This window comes from Pagrus pagrus, assembly GCF_965226575.1.
Source record: "Pagrus pagrus genome assembly, chromosome: 22".
Classification (NCBI taxonomy): domain Eukaryota; kingdom Metazoa; phylum Chordata; class Actinopteri; order Spariformes; family Sparidae; genus Pagrus; species Pagrus pagrus.
Genome location: NC_140204.1, coordinates 2,758,018 through 2,780,487, shown reverse-complemented (window position 1 = coordinate 2,780,487; position 22,470 = coordinate 2,758,018). Strand labels below are relative to the sequence as shown.

Here is a 22,470-nt window from a genome sequence, read left to right as displayed (position 1 = left end):
AAATAGACAAGATCTCATATAAAATTAAAGCTAAAACATGTATTATATTTACGGAAAGTTATTTTTTTTGTGTGTGTACTTTGCCAAGCATGTAGACTTTGCCTTTCCAAAATAAAAACTGAACACAAACATTATCATCAGATTTTATTTTCAATATACATTTTTATCCCCAAATCAGTTTGAGTAATATGCAAAAGTGGCTGCTGAAGCACGAACAACAACTAAGCTCTCTGGTTTTAAACTCCTACCAAACATCATCACTAGGCAGCGGCATAAAAAGGTAACAATTAGTTATACTTATGCAATAAGTAGCAAAAATAGAGAATTTGTGCATGAGACATAACATGAAGAGAAATCTGTTTTCATTGCACGGCTCCAATCCCTCATATCCCATGTGAAACATCATCATCAATCTGATTGCAGTTCAGGTTAATGAATTAAACAGTAATTCACTCATTAGATACAACTGAGCTAAAGATTTCTAAATAAAAAGATTAATAACAGGCATGTTTATTGCTGATTTCAGAGATTTCTGACAGTAGAAAACATGTGATCGCCGTCTTCGTATCAAAAGGCCTGTTAATTATTTCAAAGTTAAAGCAGTTAACAGTCCTGACTTTTGGACATGGAGCATCACTTTACTGACCTTAACGATGTCAGTAAAAAAACGAGCTGAACGATATGAAACAACTTCACTTCTAAACTATTGCACTTTCTTTGGTCGGATATAAGGACAGTGCAGTATGTAGTAATTAACAGTAAATCATTTTAATTACGTTTCTTAAGGCACAAACATGTGATATCAAACATAAACTTGCACTCAATAACTGCAATAACTAATCTCTTAACATTTCCATATTCTCCCGGTGACACGCTGTATTTACTGTATGTCAAACTGATGCCACCACTGTCGCTACAACATTTATTTACGACTTTTCCCGAAGTTGTTGAGAACGATAATCCATCACCATTTTCTTCATTTCATTGGCTGGTTTGAGGTCAGCTTCGTTCAGCGGTTCTGTTGGGTCACCCTTTGGATCATGTTTGTGTCTAGAAAATACAAGGAAGTGTGACATGATTTAACCTTCAGCCTTCTTATTTTTAGGATGGTTCACGTTTTAGGTTAAAAGCTGGGGTTGGTAACACTAACTATCACACAACCTCTATCTCACTCACATGTAAGAAAACACCCCACATCATAAATGATCATAGTCATAATAAATGTAAACATCTAACATGGCTATCATTAGTACTCACCACTGTCAAGCCTCTATGTTAGCATTAGGAAATTTTGGTGCACTTTCTCTGCCATTCTTGTGTCCCTAGCTCACTATTAACTTAAGCAATATAATGTCTGCAGGCAGGCAGGTAGGCTGAATGAAATGCCTGAAGGGACTCAAAAGCCACAGTTACTATATTTACTAGATTTTTATTTTCTCAGATGATTTGATTTATTGATTGCTGTTGGGACGTTCCAGAGACTTTCTACAAATATAATGCAAAAATGCATTGAATAACCTACCAACTCTAGCTTTAATCACAGCAATTATGACCTATATCCTTAACATATAATGCTCATACAATATGTACTGTACTTAACATAAGTATTTCTGTTTTTTGAAAGCATTCATGTTATATGACATTAAGTCAAAGCAGCTTTAATGAGGCTATTTTGACACTGATCAACAAAAAAAAAAGACCCTTTAATGTCAAAGTGAAAACTGAGCCTTCTACTTGAGCAGGACTCTGGTCACAAAGGGATATCATTATTTAACAAAAAGGTCTCACTATGTAGGAATTAATGCCATAATGTCGTCAGACATTAAAATAACAATCTCAGTCTGTCAGTGGCAAAAACAAGCACTTTTAGTGGACGTAACAAACTTTTGGTAAGTATGAATCATTACCTTTACCATTGTCATGCAGGTTTGTTGTTATCATTTTAAGTCTCAGGTCAAAGATGAGATAACCTGATGACATCTGCAGCGAAAGGTTTTGACAGACACAGTATATTCTGGCCTGCATAGACAGCTACAGGTATGTCACACAGTAGTTTTTGGTGTTTTTTGTTCGTCCTTGTTGCAAAAATACATGCAAATTGCAGGCGAACATTGGAGAGGTGTTTACAGGTGATCACATTAAATTGAAACCCCCGACAATAGTTGATTTTTAGATAAACAGACTTACTTTTTGAGGTGTTTCTCGATGGCCTTTCGTTCATAAACTGTTCCATAAAGTGTTTTCACTGGATCAACAAACAGCTTGTTGGTGAGTGGACAGATCAGATGAGGCGGTACGAGCTGTTTCCCAGGATCCACCAATTTCTTTCAAATCAGAAGAAAGACAGTAAATATCAATTAGGAAAAAAGTGAATATGTAAGGTTTGTACTAACTCTTGTTTTTAACGTGTGGCACTAATTGTCTCCTCTTTGTTAATATGTGTATTTTTGTAGGTAGAATTGAGAGTGTTATTGTGTCTTATTCTCTTATTTTAAAGAATTGTATGTAAAGGACATAGAGAAAATAATAGTACCATGTAATATGACATCATAAGTTACAGCCTCCAAATGACGACAGAATCAAGTCAAAAATGATCATAAACTATTTACAAATGTATTTTTTAATATTCATTGCTCAGTATCTCAGAAATTATTTGCTCATGTATCGGTTTGTTTCATACGATTAAATGTTCCTTCCTCCGTCTTTCTCTTTCAGAACTTTTCATAACACCACTGCTGGTTTACCTTCTCCATATCATCCCGTGACGTAGCGGCAGTTTCCTCTGTGTGTTTTTTGGCCTCTTGTTCATACTTCTCACGGCTGGACAGGAATTCCTCGGCCAGGATGCTGCACACAGTTTTAACTCAAATGGTTAATTTACCAAAGAACAAATCAACATGTTGGGTTTTTGTTTTCTTTATACAGAATGTGATGAAACATCAAATTGACAATGAAGAAAATTCCTGAATTGATAAAGTGAAAACAACAGGTGTATTCTGGGATCTAACCTGTCCAACGGATCTTCAGGCTCCGGGATGATGAGCAGTCCATATACAGCGTTGAGGATATCTCTCATGGTGATATGGGCGTTGTAGTTGCGGTCGAATATGTTGTGACAGATGCGTCCCACACTGTTAATATTGCAGTGGTACACCTTGTTCAGGTTAAGAAAATGGCACTGCATGTTGTTTTTACAGTCATTTCAATTTAGGCTAGCTATTAGAGCCATTAGCATGTTTAAACACAATGCTTTATGTTACAACTTTGGGTTTCTTTATGTTGATACTTTACGTTTCTGATACATTTTGCACAAATGTCAAACATAATCTATGACATGCAAATGTGAACGTATTTGTGGTTTACATAAACATTAACTGCCAACATTTTATCCTGGTGACTGGACTGCACTCAATCTGATGCTTTCACAAATGTTTTAGCTTTTACTATTTTTACTTTACTTATGAAAACTGAGTTAGAAGCATAAGAAAACCCCCATTAAAGTCTTCTAAGAAAATATGGGTCAATCTGACACTAAACGAGATCTTTGATCTGTATTACAAATGAGGCTGAATATGTGAAGCTGCTGATTTGATGGCAGGATACAGGAGTGACAAAGCGAACCAGAGGAGGCTTCACTGGGTAGTCAGGACCAAACTGGCAGAACAACTCAAAGACTCCTTTCTCATAAGGTGTTTCTGGAGGTCCCTCCATGACAATCTTCCAGAATGCTGAAAAGTAAAAAAAAAAAAAAGGTTATATTGAAAAGTCGATCCTGGAACACTTACTATTCAATATTTTATTAAATGAATTGATTGATTACTGTATGAAAAGGGGCCTGTACCTTAAACCTGATAAAAATGCATTAACCTGTTTTTATATTTCAGAGTGGGAAAACGTCAAAAGATTTGATGCCACTTACTGAAGTCAGACTCTGATGGAAAGATACTGAAGTAGGGATGTGGGTTACAGTGCAGACTCCTCAGCTCCTCCAGGATACGTTTGTCCTTTTCCATCATTTGCCCAACTTTGGTGTCCTTGATCTTCTTTTTCAGTGCACTAGTTTGAAATATCATCACTCCAATATTACTACAAATCTTGTATGACTTTAAACTAGGAATTGCCCGAAAGAAGTAAGCGCAGGTTGTCGTTTTTGTGTGTTAGTCGACAGACATTTGAAATTTTGAAGCATTTATCAAGCAAAATGTCAAACTTCACTTGTTGCAGCTTCTCAAAGGTGAAGATTTCCACTTATCTCTGTTTTAACAGACAGAGTATATTTGTGAAATACAAAGCATTTGATCTTAAAAAAGTACAACTAGATCACGCACGCAGCCTCTGAGCTCAGCCTTTGTAGTTTCACAAAACATGACAAAACAGTTGTACAACAAAGTAGTCGTCAGCATGTTCCAAAAAGACATGGAATGAGATTATTCTGTCGCTTACCTCTCAGTCACTGTCACTTTACTGTCCATCTCAGTTGGCAAGACAGTCTCTGGAAATGTATCATACCCATTAACAGCAGCAATCTCCCGTAAGACATTCTGAAAAATATCAAGTGAAAATGCACACATCATTTAAATGTACAAAGTTAACAGGTTTTAAATTGATTACTGTAATGTAGTTCTATTCTCAGAGCATTTCAAACACAAGTGTAGACAATACTTGGTATACTAACTGAAGTGATGGTTGATGGATCAGCTTTGTTCTTGGGTTTCCTCATCTCCAAAGAGAGAACAGTCTCGATCTCAAAAAGCTTCAAACCATCTTTGCTCGTCTCTGGTTTGAAACAGCACCCTCCTGAAAGCAATATTGATTCATTAAAGAGTTGATTAATTAAAGCATTATTAGCCTTTTTAAAGCACTTGTTCATGTCACTGTGAAACAGCAGACAAGGGTCAGGAGGTATTGTACAGCCAGGCCTCTGACAGGAAACCAGGAGCAGGTGTCAACCAGGGAGCGACAAAGGACCTGACAGGGCTGGTGGCAGTTCTGTGGCAATGGGTAGTGAAGAGGCCCATATGTTGGGTATCTGAGACTGCCAGTCACATTGGGAGCCATGACCACCATGTCCTCTTCTGTGGCCTGCTGGGACCCTGTGAAAATGGCCAGGCGAATTCCCTCATAATTTAAAAGTTAGGGTAGCTTCTCTGTCATTTCATGAAAAGCTCAGGGAATTCAGGAAATACAGGACCAGGACAGGCAGGTTGCATGCTAGCAGGCTCAGGACATGAAGTCCTCAGGCTTACAAACCTGAGCCGAATCGAGAAGAGTATGAGATGCATACTGAGGCCCACAATGTTGTCGGCTCAAAGAAAGGAAGCTTGTAGGCTGGAAGCTAACAAGTTAGATGGTACTAGGCCAAGATGCAGCTGGAAGCTAGAGGGTGGATGCTAGCAGGCAGGGAAGCAGGGTCAGGTGTTTCAAATGAAAAATGTATTAGGTAACTCAAGTTACAAGAAAAAGTAACTATTCAGTGAGGTTTTCACAATTTACCTGTTGCATTGCTGATTGCGCGCAGAATGTTGTTTGCCGCACTCCCAAGAATAACTGAATCCACAATGATGTTAGATTTGATCAGGTTGTGAGTAACAACATCTGGCTTGTTTGAGGATCTATGCACAAAAAACGTGTTCATTAAACAAAGTGCAAGCATTTGGCATTTAGCATTTTTTAGTTTTGTTTGACAGAGCAATCTCCCATACAAATGTATTAACATAAGACATTCCCTGGTCCCTCACCATAACCTAATCCATCACTACTTAATGCCTAACCCCAAATCTTATCATCCTAAACCTGATTCTAATGACTCTTTGCTGTTGTTTAGATGAACAGAAATGTCCTTACTAAGATGGTTAAAAAAATATGTTTTAAGAGCTGATTGGGACAGAATAATTTCTTTAGCCGATGAATACAGTCATCTAGCTACCTCATTTTGGCAATGGTATCATAGGACACATAGGAAAGGAGATTTACCTGTAATCGTTTCCATCTGTGAGACAAAGAATGCGAAGTTTACAGTCTGGAAACTTCTTCTTGACTTTGTCCAACTCAAGCGTTCCTAGCTGCAGGGCATCATACAGCTTTGTACTTCCTGATGCTTCAAGGGTGTGCACATGTTCCTGGAAAAGTAAAAAAACAACAGCGTCTGTTGAATGATTTAAAGCGACTTAGATGTACAGTACTGAACTGAACAAGGGTCTGATACACTTAACATCTATGAGAGTTTGAAGTTTGTACTGTATTATTATTTACCTTGAACTTTTCAAGTGTTTCTGTGAATGTGTGGAGAATTTCCACTGTGGAGTCAAACTTTGCGAGGCCAATGACATGATGAAAATCATAAGCCATTGATCGGTTTGCAAAGTTGTCAAAAAGCTCTTTGACAGCATGGATTTTCTGTATCTCCACTTTTCCGTAGCAGTTCTCTTTCATGGATGAGCTTGTGTCTACCAGCACCTGATGAATTTTAAGGAAATTATTGAGTTGTTCAGTTTAATTCATTCCTCATCAGACAATGAAGCTCAACTTGAAACATACGCTTAGCAGGGACTTGAAGGAGCACTTGTAACACTGCAACTGTGTGTTTATAAAGAACGTGAAAGTGTCAAAAGTCAAATTGTTGTTTTAAGCTGAGAGGGCCTTTCTTAGCCTCAAATCATGGCAAGACCAAATCAGAAGATCAATACATCAGGCTGAGTTCACTGAGAGATAGAAACGTTGCTTCATAACAGATAAAGAATATTGATAAATAAACAACACAAGTCTCCAATCAGCAAAAGAAGGCTGTCTTGTAGTGTCTCAGAGGACGAGGAGCAGTTTCTAAACCACTTCTCAGGATGGAAATGGGAACAAAAAGTTGGAGTGGGCAAAGAAATACTAGAATTTCATAGTGATAATGAGTTCAATTTACTGATAAATCCCAGTTATAGATTTATTTCAGTAACAGAAGGGTGTGTGTAAAGAGACAGACACCAGAGAGAATGATATCACAGTTTTCATGAAAATGAAACATGGTGGTGGAAGGTTTAAGGGGCTGGGGCTGTTTTCAGACTTCTGCACAGAACGAACCCTGATTGAGGAGAAGCACCACTCCATTCTTCAGAGACATGCTCAACCCTCTGGTTTGATCTCTGTAGAGAAGGATTCATACTGCAGCAGGATAATGAGCCCAAACTCACCTCAGAGCTTTGACACAACTACTTAAATACCAAAGAAGACCAAGGAGTCCTGACTGTCCTCCACAGTCACCTGACCTCAACTCCATTTAACATTTATGTGGCCACTTCAAGACGGAGAAAGCCAAACTGACACTGTCATTTGTAATGAAAGAAATAATGATAATAATACAAAAATATTCTACAAAATATAACATTTAGTCTCTACAGTATATAATATATTGAAGATATTTCCCACCTCAATTCAAATAAAAATTCTGTCCACACGACCATCATTTCACAAAATATCTACATATCCATGATAACGCAAAAACGACTACAGACGCTCAAACGGCATGAATGACCAGTAGGTATCTGTAGGTTACAGACAAGTAATAAAACTTGTAAAACTTATTAGGCTCACCAGTCCTAACCAAATGTAACCTAACTAGCATATATCTGCCATCATTGCTGTCTCAGAAGTATCCTCAATACACAAAGTGATAAGAGGTATGTGTCACTGGCTACAACCTCTGCAATTAGCTTAGCTGCTAAGCATAGAACTTCTTTTCACCAATGATGCATCTTCACACAGCTGTTCTTGTACACACAAACATGTCATACTGAACACAGCAGAGGATCAACATTACCATTATGGCTTCTTTAGGAGTCCTGGTTGTGGCAAATGAATAGTCCTTTCTATGGTCACCAGTTCTGCATGAAAAGTGAAGAATTGAATCAAAAATCTGCAGTGAAAGACAATGTGTACTACATGTAAAAACATATGAGATAACAGTTGGGCCAATCTAGTGACTCTGTCAATCTTGAATCGCTCATCATGCACTAACATTATCTCCGTTCTTACGTTTTATGTAAACATCAGAATCCTATGACTGATTGAGATTGCTATTTTGCAGCTTTGTCAATTTGATCAAAGAAACAGGACAAATGCTGCCACTTGGTATATGCCAGAACTAACTTCTTCTGAAATTGGATTTTATCTATAATGGAGTTCAGAATAACAGAGAAAATTAAGTACTCACATTGCTGCCAATATGTTCACATTCATAGTTTTGACTTTGCCAGCCAGACAATCGTACACCTCGATCATTGCAGGGGCTGCCTTACTTTTAGTCAAATAGACACCAAGGTTGTCTGCAAAAAAAAAAAAAAAGTAGTTGCAGTTGATAATATTACACATTAGGCAGCACAAAAACAACACTAGAATGGGAGACATTGACAATACTTTAGCTGTTCAATTGAAACATGCCAGAATTCATGTAATAACAAACCAAACATGCAGATCAGTTTGACTTTTTGGCAAAAACTCTGTAGAGTGAGATGGATGGTTGAATGTGTGTAATCTGATCTTCCCTTTAAAGCCTGACTTCCGACGCGGGATGAATGCTGGCACTGCGTTGAAACTAGACTAGCTCTAATTGAAAAGTGTCATGGGATAACTTTTTTTGTGAATTGACACTATAAATACAGTTAACTTGACTTGTATCACCCCATGCATTGTGAGATTGTTAACTGTGTAGTTAACCTTCTGTTACCAAAATGTGTACAACAATCAAAATCGATGTTCAGCTGTTTTTTTTTTCTCTGCACGACACAAGTAGGCTACCAGTGCTTCCCAGCGCACTGCAAGAAAGAAATGTTGTGTGGACACGAGCACTAAACTTTGTTTTTGTGCCATACCACCAGACTAGAGAGCAGCTTCTGTCCTCTGGCAGCGAGACTAGTTTACATTTTATTACATACTTAACCTGAAAAAGTCACAATTCCAAAATAACCAATCTTCTTGCTAATGTTCATTGCTTATGTAGGTCATATAGAGGCATCAGTATCAAAGTGAGACAGTTTCATAACCAGTTCAACGTTCCTGTAGTGAGTTTAACATACATTTATGTTTAAATCAGCATCAGATTTATGAAATTAGGTCTTCATATTTTTGCAGTACTGTACCTTTACTCAGGAAAACAAGGTGCTGTTCATCATAACCAAGATCCTTCAAAAGCAGTGGTGGAGTCACGCTGAGCTGAGGGAACGCCTTTATTTCTTCTGCCATGTCTCCAAAACTCTTCTCAGTATTTATGTGAAAGCTGTAATTAAATTAAAACAACTATGTTTGTGTGTCATCTTATTGTTGCTTTCTTGAACATGAAATTTGATCGTACATACTTCTGACTTGTCACACTGTCATGAGAAATCCAGAGATCGTAGGTTTTAATTGACGGGTGAACGCTGAGCAAAATCTTCTCGATGTCAGTCGCTCTGCTGATTGATGTTTCTCGCAGAACCTCCTCAGTGCAGTTTGGAATCCTCTCGTCATCTTTACAAAAGAAAAGAGAGAGTCAAAATATAAATTGCCATTAATACACATAATCAACCCCTGAAAGAGATGTGACCGTCATGTCTAATGCCATCCAGAGACCAGACATGTTGACCCCCAGCTCCACCCCCAGGCTTTCCTTTCAAAGCCTTTTGAAGCGCCACCACTACTTTGAATACCACCATGAAAGTTCTGTTAAACTGTGATGTGGTTCACGATAGCAGTAGTTATTATTTTTAATTCAGTCCACTGCACTGTGACACTGTAGGTCAATGTGTGTAAGTCAGGTATATTGTATATGCTTTTGGCTGTCAGAAATTACCATTCCTTCGGTTCAGTATGTGGTGTAGAGCTGTATTCAAAAGAGAAATGTCTGTGCTGAAGTGACTACACTTTACCTTGGAGTCACACTAGCAGGATATAGCATTTGTCTTACTGTCCATGGTGAGTGACAACCAGCCAAAGAAGCGACTATTCGTTTGAAAACAACAATGGCGGCTCCTAAAGAGGTAAGCAAAGCTTTTGTAGCATTGGTTATAGCAGAACAGCCTGATCAATTGTCCAACAGTTTAAAGTTCCTGCCCTTTCCTTTGTCTTCTAACATCGCCTTTACAGATGGTTCTGTGGGACTAACCATCCAGTGCATCGGGCTACATCTATATACTCACCCACTGCACTGACAAAGTGGGTGTGAGCACAGCTACACTGGGTACTTGCACAATGAAGCAGCTCTACATAGTATAACACACATTTATAATAGAAATTTTGGCTGATGAATTTAATGTTCAACTTTGTTCTCCTAAAATATTTCTAAGGATTTGTTTTGTAATGGAAATAAGAATTCAAACCTGAATACCACCCAAGCAGGGTTGTTTTTATTACCATAAGACATACATTTACTTTACCTCGGATTTTCTGAAGCACAGCTGCTCTTTCAAGGACACCTGGTACTCCAGGTACAGTGATTGGATCACAGAAACGTCTGCCTTCTTCAGACATCAGAGAAAATGGCGCGTAGTTCTCATGTTCTGTTGTCTCTTTCTGTCAAAATAATAGAAGTAAACGTCTCTGATAGTATTCTGATAGTAGATGAAGTATCAAAAGAAATATTCTGCCATTAAATGTACTCTATCCTAACCCCAAATTATCAATAGTACAAGTAAAGCAAGTGCATGTGCATGCCAATTTGGGATAAAGTGGAGGCTTTATATCACTAAGCTTGTTTGTATGTTCTCCATGTCAAACTGACATGATTTTCTTGTACAGATTTACCCTCACCCAGGCTGCAGCTAACTTATAAGCCTAACTTTAATACTTTTAATAGATCATTGTAGGAATCTGTTTGTTAAGCAGATCTGTTGCAACATCAGACAGTATCTAATGTACACAAGAGGTGGGTGAATGCCCAGGGGCAATGCATGGAAAGCACCTGTAAAACTTACATGACTGACCTGAGCAAATAAAGAGTTAATGATACCAGGAGCTCCCAAGGCCTCAGGAGTGGAGGGGCTCCTGAGTTTTAAAAAAGTCATGCTGACGACAGGGATTCACTGGTACTGTATAATCAATGTACAAAAGCTAATAGTGGCAAATCATTGCTGATTACCATAAACAGAAGGGGGGCTAAAAGCCCCTGAGTTCAAAGGTATATAAACTGGGTGTTCATACAAGAAGTTCAGTTCCTCCCGGGAGAGCTCACTGCATGTATACTGGTTATGCAATAAATGTTCCTAACCTGAAGACCTGCTGTTTCATCCTTGGTGCCAAGACTCCTCTTGTGAGTGTGTTTTATAGTCTGACAGTTGAATTATTACTAATCCGAGATAAGTAGTAGACACTACACTCGCACATCATATGGAAATACCTTTGCTTCTGACAGGAGATGTGCCCAGCAGTATGTTGAATACTCAAAGACTTCAGGGTCCTCGATGATCTTATCTCCTCTGTTTGTTCCAAGCTGTGGCAAAAGCTCCCTGAACAGCATGTACAAGCCTTCGACCACTGCAATCTACAGGGAAAGAAAAATATATTGTTACCTGTAGATTAAATTATAATAGGAAATTGACAGACTAAAATGCATGACGCTTTAGTGTAAAAAGTATGCAGTGCTAAGCACATTCAAATCAAAAAGGTCAATGCCAAATACAATTAAGTTTACCTTCTGATTCCTGGACAGGCTCTCATTCCTCCAGAGTAACTGATACAAACTTTGGGCCAGAGGGTTACATCCAGTCAGTTTTCGAATGTAGCTGATCAAATTCTTGCGTCCAACTCCTGTACCCTTGTTTTTCTGGAGTAGAAACATAAATATCAGTTTACATAAACATACATATGTATGCATTAACATCTGCAGTTACATCTTCATGTCAACCAAATTCACTTGCCAGTGGCTTTGGAGAAACAGTTAAAACTAATCATTATCGTTGCATATTACATACATATAAATACTGTATATATAATTCCATATTATATCCATTATCGGGAATTAACGGATTACGTGGAGGCCTCCGTGAAGTCCATTACTTCCCGATTATGGACACCTCAAGGGGCATTGTCCCACTTATACCATGGTCACTTGCCAGAGAAAGAAACAATCAGACAACGTGTGTTTCGCAATCAAAGTATAACGTTTTTTACAAGCAATAACTCCGTATCCCTGGCATCTTACAACAATATAAAGTGAAGACAAGAAGACACTGATTCCTTTGGGGGTTTGTTGCACTGCGGGAACAACATCATCAGTGAAGAAGTCTTTGTGATCTGGAACCTCCTCAGAAAACGTGGACAGAGAGAAGTTCACTGTTGACCCGTCTGAGATTCCACAACTTTCCAATGTGTTGCCACCGCCGTGTTCACCCCTGGAAATATGATTAACAAACATTACAATCAGAATTAACGATGTGGGGTTCAAAAGCCACACTGTGCGTGCAGTACAGTAAAATTCAGAATTACCTGTAATGAAGAACATGTGCTGGGATTCCACTTTCATCTGCAAGCTTGTTCTTCAAATTAGTTATTGTGTCATTTTCCAAATCCACCATCACCTCAAAGTCGCCCTGTATTTAATATTTTCAGAAAAAGGGGAAGAAAATCAAGCTTAGATTTAGCGTTGTGTAGACACAAACCCACGCTCATAAGATGTGCAATCAGATACTGTTTTCAGATAGAAAACAGAGTACGACCACAGTACTGCAGCAAAAAGGGCTGAGGTAAAGCACTGCGAGGGAGCAAACCAGGACAAGAGACAACATCATTGGTGTTTTTGATGGCTGAGCAACTTCTAATAAACATGTGAAGGTATTTTGGAGTCTCGTACTCATATTACATTCATGGGGGATCCTTCTGCACTGTGCTGCACATAAACTCACCTTGAGCATGATGTGGCATCGAACTGTGTCACTTCCGTGGGTTTCAGTAGCGTCACGCTTCGGCAATTGAGGAGCTGTTTTCACGTTCTCCTTTGGTGTAAATATGACGTAGATCACATCTCCATTTTTAATGTGTCTGTCTTTTAAAGACCCTGTACGGGAACAAAATTAAAATAGCCACTTTACATGCTTTGTTGAACTATGGGGGAAAAGGTTGCTAAGCTTTTGTTGAAGCTACTCTTATAATTGTTTCAGATGAATACCAGAGTTTTGATCAAATTGCACACACGGTGGCTTAACAATTAAAAAAAACATTTCAATGTCGATGTTTTCTCAGTTCTTAGCTTTGCATCTTAATCTTATGTATAAAATGTAAAAAATAAACGCTAGAATAACGCTGAAAAACTCAAGTATACATGTGTATAAGCAGCCTAATACCCTTTCAGAAGTCCTATGTTGTGCAGTATATCCACATTGAATAATGACCTCTTGTTACTTATTTTAGATCTCAGCACTGAAGGAACTTACATGTGTTGAAGAACGGATCATCTGTCAAAGGCATCCCATCCACTGTGTACAGACAGACGCCTTTGGATGCATCAACACTTTCGTTGTGACGGATCCTCAACATCAGATCTTCAACCGTGTTTTGTGCCGCATCCATATCTGTGAATTCAAAATGATCTCAGTAAAAGTATAAAATGGTATGTTATCAATCTCTCAAGTGACAGGAAAAAGGAGCTTGTGATGGACAGGTGGTTTGGTGCAGCATCAGCAGTACTCCTGGACCACTGTGGTGTAACGAACAAATCGATCTACCAGTCACTCTATGTTCCAACCCTCACCTGTGGTCATGAGCTGTGGGTAGTGACCGAAAGAATGAGATTGTGGACATGAAATGACTTTCCTCCATAGGGTGGCTTGGCTCAGCCTTACAGGCTGGCCGCACGTGATGCTTGTTTAGTGCATTGAAGCCGTGTTGCTGAGCTGCTGCTGCCTATTTGCACGTTTGTGTTCACATAGGCTGCGTTGCTGCTGACGCGCGGCTCTTGCCTGCCCCATCTGTTTACATGGAGTTTGCCTGATATAATTATCATTGAATATGATGACATGATTCTACTTTACCCCTGTTGAAAGAGTGAGAAAAGCCAGAGGGGAAACGAGAGGGAGCGAGGGAGAGTACACAGGAAAAAAGTTAGTTAGGGCCAGCAGCTTCAACACAAAGCTTACCAGCTAACTACACAATCCAAGGAACACCAAGCAAGTTAGCATCAAGCTGCTACCCTTGCAAAGGAAAGGAGCGACCAGTTTCCTCCACTTGCTGTCTTTCATCAGACCTTGCACACAGAACAGCATTGTTCAACATTGGAATTACAACCTTCTCCTGCTTGGCTCAACAGCCAAGGAACCAACAGCACCTTGTCTTCAAAGACTGGTAACGTTGAACTGGGCCTAGATAGCACACAGCATAGCATAGCACGGCTAGGCATAGGACTTTTAACTGTGGTTGATGTAATGCACATGTGTTCAATCTACAGTATGTGTTTGTTCAATGTTTGGGTGTTATTGTGATCTCAGGTCAGGTTATTGGTAGTTTGCTTTGCTACATAGCTAATTTGACGTTAGTTGAATAATGCTTCACACAGACTCAGGGTCTTTGCTTGCAGCTAACCATCTTTTCTAATGTGGCATCACGTCTCACACACACACACACACACACACACACACACACACACACACACACACACACACACACACACACACACACACACACACACACACACACACACACACACACACACACACACACACACACACACACACACACACACACACACACACACACACACACACTTCAGCCTGGAGCATATCATACCCACATGTGAAGTCATTAGCAGGTTAAATCACAGTGAGTACAATGAAGAGATAAGAGTCCCTCAGGTGTGATGCGCAGGCCGCATCCACAGACTAGTTTTAAGAGGTTTGCTTCTGATCTTCCACAGGCAAACCAGCCTTGCTGTTCAGAGCAAAACAACCCTAGAGGAGGGGGTAAAACTCCTGAGAGCGCATAATTCATGTCTCCTCCATGAAGTTCAGATGGCTAATAAGAAAGCCATGCGCTATTTAGACGACCTGCACTCAGCAGAGTTAGATCTTTGCTCACACAATGAGGAGTTGTTAAGGCTTAGGTCAGAACATTTTTCCCCACCACAGTCGTTCAGCCAATGTGATTCTGGTTACTCTGATTCACACTCCTCCCTTGATGGAAGGTTAACTCCCTCTCCACTCAGAAGATGTGAACAATTCCCAACTGACCCTAAGTCCTTGGGAAAAAAGTCAGTTCCTCCACCTACACTGAGAGACATAGATAAAAGGAACATGACTTCCCATCTTCCTGAAACAGACAGTGAGGTCACAGGTAGTTTATCCCCCAGAAGATATCCTACCCACTGTTCCCAGTCTGATGCATGACACCTTCATCAGTGCCCAGAGAAAGTTAAACTTGTGTGGAAGATCAGCTCTAAAGCTGCACACAAGTTCATACAATCACCAGTGTCAGAAATGATTACAGAGAGTTTTGTCAGGCATTGAAAGAAGAATTCTCTTCTACTGCTGATGAGGCCACAGCAATAGTTGCAGCCATCCAAGTTAAATATTTCCGGCGTGAGCATCCCAGAGATTATTATTTTGAGACATGCGTACTGTGTCAGGGCAAGAATGCACCGGGCATAGAAGAGAACCCTACTTTCAGATGCCAATTCATGTATTCTGGTGCTGTTTAACAGGTGGGTTGACACTTTATCTGGCTATAGTAGCATGAAAAAAAATATCAGTAGGCCTACATGTTGCAATTTCATCCAAAGGAAGTGCTCAGAATACATATTTGAAGATATTAAAAATCTAAAAGTATTCATTGACCAACCTATAATATCTTTGTGGCACAGGCTCATGATATAGTGTACATTTTTTGGCTGAGGATAAATATTTCCTAACATTTCAAATTGAAAATAACTTAAAATTCAACCAAAAAAACTAATGAAATATCTAAATTAATGTGACACAATTAATAACCCACATCAAGATGACTTTTGCTGTTGTCTGAAAAAAATTATTGTAAAAAGTGGGTGGGACTTGACCCCTCCTATAGTGGCTGCAACACTCATGGACACATATCCCAGGAAGGGGGGTTAGGAGCTCCATGGGCCTGGCTTGGGTTAGGGTTTTCCAGTGTCCAACAGGACCCCCCCTTTCCTCCCCGTGTTTTCCCCCATCGCTGCAACAGTCACTGTTGTTTTGGGAACAGCGATAAATGTAGTTTTGGGAGTTGCTGGAGATCGACCTATTCTGTTGTTTTTTCAAGTGTTGTCCTGTCACATACAGTCCAGCCAACCCAGAGCAGAGCTGATGCACAATGAGTGAACGCCAGTTGTGGACTACTCTCATTAATATGTTTTTCATAGGGAGTGCCTGTAATTAACTTTTTGTACAAGTCTGGGCCTGAGAGTTATTCATTCTGACGCTCTAGCACGCCTACTGTACATTACATCTTCCATGCCAGCTGCTCTGTTTCTTTTGTATTCAGGCCAAATACTCACCTTCTAACTGCCATAGGTACTTTTTAAGATATACGAGCACTCAGTAAACAGCTTAATAATAAAAAAAATTGAATAAATCCCTTCTTACCTCTGATGTATCTTGGTTCTGGACATTTGGGGTATGTGTACTGCAGACAGAATGACTCCATTGACTTCTTCACAGACGTCGCAGCAGGCTGTGCTGGAGCTCTGAGTCTACGAACGGTGTTCCTCATGGTAGAAAAACGATTCCTCTCCACCTGGCTCAATCCTGTTGGGAAATACAACCAGAATAATAATATACCAAACATCTATTAAACTGTACTCATGATGTCCATATGTGTAACATGTAACTCTCTTGTTTTTTATTTATAAACCAGAACCTGTCAGACTTGCTGCGTTCATACTCAGTAAACTTACCGAGGTTGTTCAAGTCTTCCTCTGTGACACCATCAAGGAAATCTCTTTCGTCTTTCACCCCCAGCTGAAGAAATTTATTGTAGTACTCCTGCAGTCTGTGCTGCTCCAGCAAGTTGAATACTGCCCCCATCTAACAAAAACACAAACAGCTTTATGTCAAAGTGAAACTCATCATTAGTGATAATATATGAACTGATATCTTCTTGTATTCTAGCTGCTGTAGTTAAACTGTTCGTAAGCAGGACAAACTTACCTTGTTGTGCTCAAGTTGGAGTGCAACAGTTGTGATGTTAAGTTTCTGTTTGCAGCACTTGCAAACTGTGACACGTGGCTGGTTTACAGAAAACGAAACTTACAGCTGCATTCAGTGCCTGAGGGATTTTTCCATGCTGGGAATTCAGTGCACATCACAGATTTTTAATGAGGACTCCAAAGAGAGTTTGTGAAATAGATAATGAATTGCCACATCCACTTTTTTTATTGAAATAATAATAAAAAAAAACAGTCGCCCACAGTAACCGGCTCTGTAGCAGCCGCCTCTGGGCTGATCTCGGCGGATCGACCCCGGTACCGACCGGTACCGACTGCCTTAAATGTGTTTGCATTCATTTCATCCAGTTTTTGTATTGCTCATCTACACGTCAAGTCAATGATGTCATGTTGCCGTGTGGGGAGCGGGCGGCTGGACCCTCTGTTTTGTAAAGGTGCGTCTGCTGCTGCTGAGAGTCTCACATACAGAGGCTGTGGAAGAAGAGGAGGGGGACAGGTTCATCTGGACCTCAGCTCTCCTACTGGTGCGGAGAGCAGGGGATTCAGAATCACAAGTCCTTTATCAGTACCGCAAACGGGGACATTTGTGCGTCACAGCAGCCAAAGAACAGTTCAATATAATAATAATAATAATAGTAAAAAATAAACAATATAATAAAAAGATAAGAAATAGAAACGTATATATAATATGTACAAATATAAACAGTGTAATTAGAACAGTGTGGGCAGTGTATTGTTATTAATAAATAATAAATATGAGTATGAAAATTGCCCAGTTAGTGCAAACCAAAGCTGAAGGTGAGGTTCGCCCAGGTCATCATACAAGCCAAGACCGCCATTGCTCCTCGTCTCTATGGCACATGGTTGCCTGTCCCCAGTGGCGGATTTAAGAAATTTGGGGCCCAAGGCAAAGGCAGGCATGGGGCCCTCTGAAATGAGAAGACAACACACAAAACAACAGGTCAATTATACAGATACATACGTTTTAACAGAATACACATGTATTATCTGTTTTACCTGTTGTCCCTCTCTTCCTGTCCCTTTTTCACGTTGTCTCTCTCCCTCATTCTGAAAACAAACACACACAAACACAGTATCAGGCTCTGACCCAGTGGTGAAGTGTCAGTATATTTACTCAAGTGCTGACGTAGACATTTTAGGATTTCATGCAACTTCAGTTTTGTCTGCTCCGCTGTATCTCAGAGGCAAATGCTGCACTTTCTACTCCACTACTGTACATCATTTACGTTGCTGGTTACATATTTCAAACCCTTCCTGCCCAGTGAAAACCATGTACCCTCAAAATGATGATTTAATGCTAATATTTGTGATAAACTGAAAGAGTCTTCCTTTGTGGGGCGACTTCTTCAGCCAAAACTCTTTAAAAAATCGTCTTGGGCCAGCTGGAAAATACATCATGACAAGACTTCAGTGAAGTTAGTTTTAAGTTGGATATTCGACATTCGCAGCCACTCCAACATTTCAAGTGCACCCGTATTACAGACTTTACAGTAAACACACAGAGAAGACGGCTACAGCGTGTACCGACTTCCTGTTTTCAAAATAAAAATGTGGGACATTTAAAGCAGTGATACTGTGTTTAAAGCTATTGAGAAGCTATTGAGCTAAGATGCTAATATTTACATATAGCCTAAAAATTAATAAGAAATTATGAACAGATGTAAAATGTAAAAACAAGAGGCGTATCTCATGCAGCCAGTGTAGTTACATGATCCCACACTGATTTTGAGTCAATTGATCACATGACCTGGGAGCTATTGAGCTAACATGCTAATATTTACATATAAGAATTAATGAAAAATAATAAAAAATATGAACAGATGTAAAATGTAAAAACAAGAGGCGTGTTAAAAAGTTATTTTATTGCAAAGTTCAGCCCAGAAGTCGAAACATCATAACAGTATATAACTGTTAGACATCGTTCCAGTGGAATAAGGAATGTACATAATATTATGTACACAGCATCAAGCATAATAACAATTTGACAGCCATCTATGTTCAAACAAAAGACTTTAACCATGTAGGCATCAGGCTATACTGGCAAAGAGATGCTTAAAGATAGATAAACAACTAAAACATTAGCTTCTTTCCATTAATATTGGGCAGCAAACTCTTCTTCTTCAGTCCAGTACCAGATGATCAGACACTCTCTTCTTATCATCAGCTCGAGCTGCAGCAAAACCAGAGCAGAGAAAGTCTGAAGTCAGTTTAAGAATTTATTCATTTTTCTTTTTTTTTTCAGTCTTGCATGTTTCATTGTTTCACTTCCTGCTTTCTACCAACGTTGCTGTGGCAACCAGCTCTGCTCTGCTGGCCTTGTTCACCATGTTAGCCACAACCTTAGGCCTCTGTCAGGCAGCGAGCTGTGTGGGTTAGCTGGCTTTTTTTAGGCTTGGCTTTGGTTTTCCGCTATCTCATACTGGCCCCCTGTTATTGAGGTATATCACCATGGTAACCTACAGTACAGCCAACAGGAGCAATGACAGCCAGACTACTGACCAATCAGATCACTCTCCGGTGTAATGCTATGACAGCAGATCAGATGATCAGTGCAGGGGTAATGATATGCTATTAGAGGGGTTCTTACCTCGAGCCCACCTTCGGTAGGTGTATATAGCGAGGATGAGGATGGCAGTGTAGAGGATGAAGAGCAGGATGGTGCACACCAGCTTGTGCAGAGACATGACAGGAGGAGGAGGAGTAGGAGAGGGCTGACCTGTGAGGAAGAAAGCCATCAGCTTCAGACATGAAACATGATCCAAATATTACACCGAATTTCCCAGAAGAGTCTCTAAAGAGCACAACATGTGTCCTACAGAGAGCAGGAGATCAGGTCACCTGCCACAGACAGCCAGCTCTGCTCCGACTGTCCTTTCTCAGGGTGTTCACACTTGTAGAAGCCTTCGTGATGCCTGGACACCGACGAGAGGATCATCTTCCCTGCAGGCTCAGTACCGATGAATTCACCGTCTTTGTAGAACGTAGCGTTGAAATCTGAAGTAGGATTCTTTGCAAGTCTTTCCTTGTAGGAACAGCGAAGCGTCACAGTGTCTCCCTCTGTCACAGGAAGTGCAGGGCTCTCCAGGATCACGACACCCGCTGAAATACAGAAAAAGCAAACCTAGGGTCATTGTTTTTATGTTTGAAGTGTAGAATTGTATTACTAATTGTAATGTCTACGTCAAACCTCTAATTGTTTGGAAAGCTTTTACCAGTGGGTTAGAGTTTTTTGTAGATGTTTGTAGTGGGGATGTCAGTTTCGGTAAATTTTGCTTTAGGAGAGCTTAGCACCCATTGAGGGAAATTATCAGGCGGCATTCTCCTCCCTTCCACTATCTGTGTTACCACTTTAAAAAGTCCTGTCTCAACAGGAAAAACAACAACCTCCAAGCTAGCAACTTACACACTGAAAGTTCCCCGAACACTAACGGTATAAACGTAAACAAGCCAGCAGCTGTTACCTTTTCTCGTCATTTTATTGCCAGGACTCCCCTCACCATGCTTAAACTAGCCAATGGCTTCATCCCCCTATACAAGATTGACAATTGATGCACCCATAGCTTTCTCTAGCACTGTGAACCCTGGGTTAACAATCTGTGTGTGAAAAGGGTCGAAGTTATCCCAGGGTCAAATGTTAGCTGCTACGAATATGCAGTGTGCAAAGGCCTTATGGTGACTTTGTCAGTTTAGAGTAAAAAGGCAGTGGGAAACAAAAAAAAAACATACCTGCTACTGTGATGTTGACGGTGTTGCTGCACTCGCCCTTCTCAGACACACACCAGTACACCCCACTGTCTTGTGGATAAACATTCTTAAGGATGCAGCCACCATCGCATGGCCGGGGCATTTTAGAGGAGGCCTTTTTCCTCAGTGTCCAGCCGCTGGAGTTTACCGGTGCTTCACAGCTCAGAGAGATGTGGTCATAGCGAAAGAACTGGGATTTGTCAAGGTGGATGCTCAGGGTGGCTGCTGTTGGGTCAAACAGGAAATTAAAAACGTGATTTGAACAATATTAGTTTGACATCTAATCTTACTGACATCAAACCCTGCATGTTTTGTCCTGATGATGTCAGCTTCAACATCACTTTTTTTTCCAAGGGAAGACTTGCTAACTAAAACTAATGCTTGTAGCTTCTAAGCCTCCAGTAAAAGCGCCAGGCTTCAACTTTCATAGTGGTCAAACCGTGTAACTACATCGTCATGTGATGCGGCCCAAAAACACTTTTTCCCATAAGCTAACATTGTGAAAGAAAGGTCTGTAAAACAGGGGATATTTTTTTGATCATCACAACCCCTGCGAAATGACTCGTTTGACTGTCATAATTTGAGCCATTAGGTCCGACAACATTTGGAAAGTCCAGAAGAGCCACATGATTAAATAATTTTATCTCTATTCAAGATATCTGGGCGCTTAACTGGAAATTAGTCGGCTCAGTGCACACTCTACAGGCTGATAAACACGGAAGACCCAGGTATTTTATAGCCAGGAAGACTGAGCAACTTTGATAGGAATCAAAGCTGCTCAGTGGCTTCCTGTAAAAGAACATAGTGTCCGTTTGTCCCAGTGATGGACGTATTTATTTGCATATAGAGCAAAAAGTGACATCTGATCACAAGTGGTCGTTTTAATGCCAAATGTGAACTGACAGACTGAGAGCTATCCATTTGTGACCAAATCACAGATAGTGATTCCAGGTCTGAAAAGCCTTTTTTCATAAGGCTGCACTTTTGCAACTTCAGTTTCAGGATTTGTCGCAATGAAATAATTTCTAACTCTCCTTTGAGAGTCGAAAAAAAAAAAAAATCCAAACTACAGAGCCCAAATAGATAAAAATTACAAGCAATATGACCTGATCACATTGCTGTTATTGTTTCTGTTGCCATTACTTTCTATATTGATATTGCAAATGTGTTAGCATATTCATTTCTACCTCTTAGATCTTAGCACCTGTGCATTGACATTACAGTTGAATCAAATCTAGCAATCAATTCCTAGAGAACAACAACCATGCATTAACAATTGAATAGAAAAATGAGTAATCAAACTAAAGCATATCTATTACAAATATTTAAAAAAGTTGAATTTCTTACAGATAATCATGCAGAGTGAGGTTACCTCCATCCTGCACCGATGCTGTCTGAATGCTTCTGTTCAGTTTCCGCCAACAGTCAACCCACATCCTGAACTCAGAGGACATCACAAACAGGCGGAGAAAAAAACACTGCTTGGTTTCACATGCCTTGAAGAGAACAAAAAGGAACTGCATTAGTTCAAAGATCGTAAACTCAGACAACAATTGTATTATATTTTGAATTATTAAAACAGT

At 39.9% G+C, this 22,470-nt stretch overlaps 2 protein-coding genes across 2 annotated transcripts; both read right to left on the bottom strand.

Annotated features, from left to right (window-relative positions):
* Positions 1–168: 168 nt before the first annotated feature.
* LOC311251684 (uncharacterized protein) lies at positions 169–17,133 on the bottom strand. Its single transcript, XM_084344270.1, has 25 exons — positions 17,106–17,133; positions 16,853–16,982; positions 16,542–16,703; positions 13,386–13,523; positions 12,858–13,009; positions 12,442–12,545; positions 12,158–12,347; positions 11,648–11,779; positions 11,354–11,497; positions 10,395–10,530; positions 9,339–9,489; positions 9,123–9,259; positions 8,198–8,309; positions 7,805–7,868; positions 6,253–6,456; positions 5,974–6,119; positions 5,494–5,612; positions 4,676–4,797; positions 4,444–4,541; positions 3,920–4,056; positions 3,604–3,728; positions 3,009–3,154; positions 2,745–2,847; positions 2,188–2,324; positions 169–1,050 (listed from the first exon to the last, which is right to left on the bottom strand). Exons 2-25 carry the CDS (start codon positions 16,980–16,982, stop codon positions 927–929), a joined length of 3,213 nt encoding a protein of 1,070 aa, XP_084200396.1. The 5' UTR covers positions 17,106–17,133; the 3' UTR covers positions 169–926.
* Positions 17,134–18,985: 1,852 nt separating this feature from the next.
* Positions 18,986–20,996, bottom strand: LOC311251689 (low affinity immunoglobulin gamma Fc region receptor III-A-like). The gene is made up of 4 exons (XM_084344275.1): positions 20,870–20,996; positions 19,982–20,242; positions 19,731–19,859; positions 18,986–19,313 (listed from the first exon to the last, which is right to left on the bottom strand). The coding sequence occupies exons 1-4, from the start codon at positions 20,988–20,990 to the stop codon at positions 19,264–19,266; spliced, it is 561 nt and encodes a 186-aa protein (XP_084200401.1). The 5' UTR covers positions 20,991–20,996; the 3' UTR covers positions 18,986–19,263.
* Between the last annotated feature and the right edge of the window lie 1,474 nt (positions 20,997–22,470).

Excerpts from the sequence above, each read along its gene's own strand:
- LOC311251684 (XM_084344270.1), bottom strand. The coding sequence starts at position 16,982 with ATGGGGGCAGTATTCAACTTGCTGGAGCAGCACAGACTGCAGGAGTAC. Across the intron at positions 12,348-12,441 it reads GCACATGTTCTTCATTACAG|GGGTGAACACGGCGGTGGCA; the intron begins GTAATTCTGAAT and ends TCATATTTCCAG. Across the intron at positions 1,051-2,187 it reads ATCGAGAAACACCTCAAAAA|ACACAAACATGATCCAAAGG; the intron begins GTAAGTCTGTTT and ends TGTATTTTCTAG.
- LOC311251689 (XM_084344275.1), bottom strand. The coding sequence starts at position 20,990 with ATGCCCCGGCCATGCGATGGTGGCTGCATCCTTAAGAATGTTTATCCA. Across the intron at positions 20,243-20,869 it reads CGTCAACATCACAGTAGCAG|CGGGTGTCGTGATCCTGGAG; the intron begins GTATGTTTTTTT and ends TCTGTATTTCAG. Across the intron at positions 19,860-19,981 it reads GAGCTGGCTGTCTGTGGCAG|GTCAGCCCTCTCCTACTCCT; the intron begins GTGACCTGATCT and ends TCTTCCTCACAG.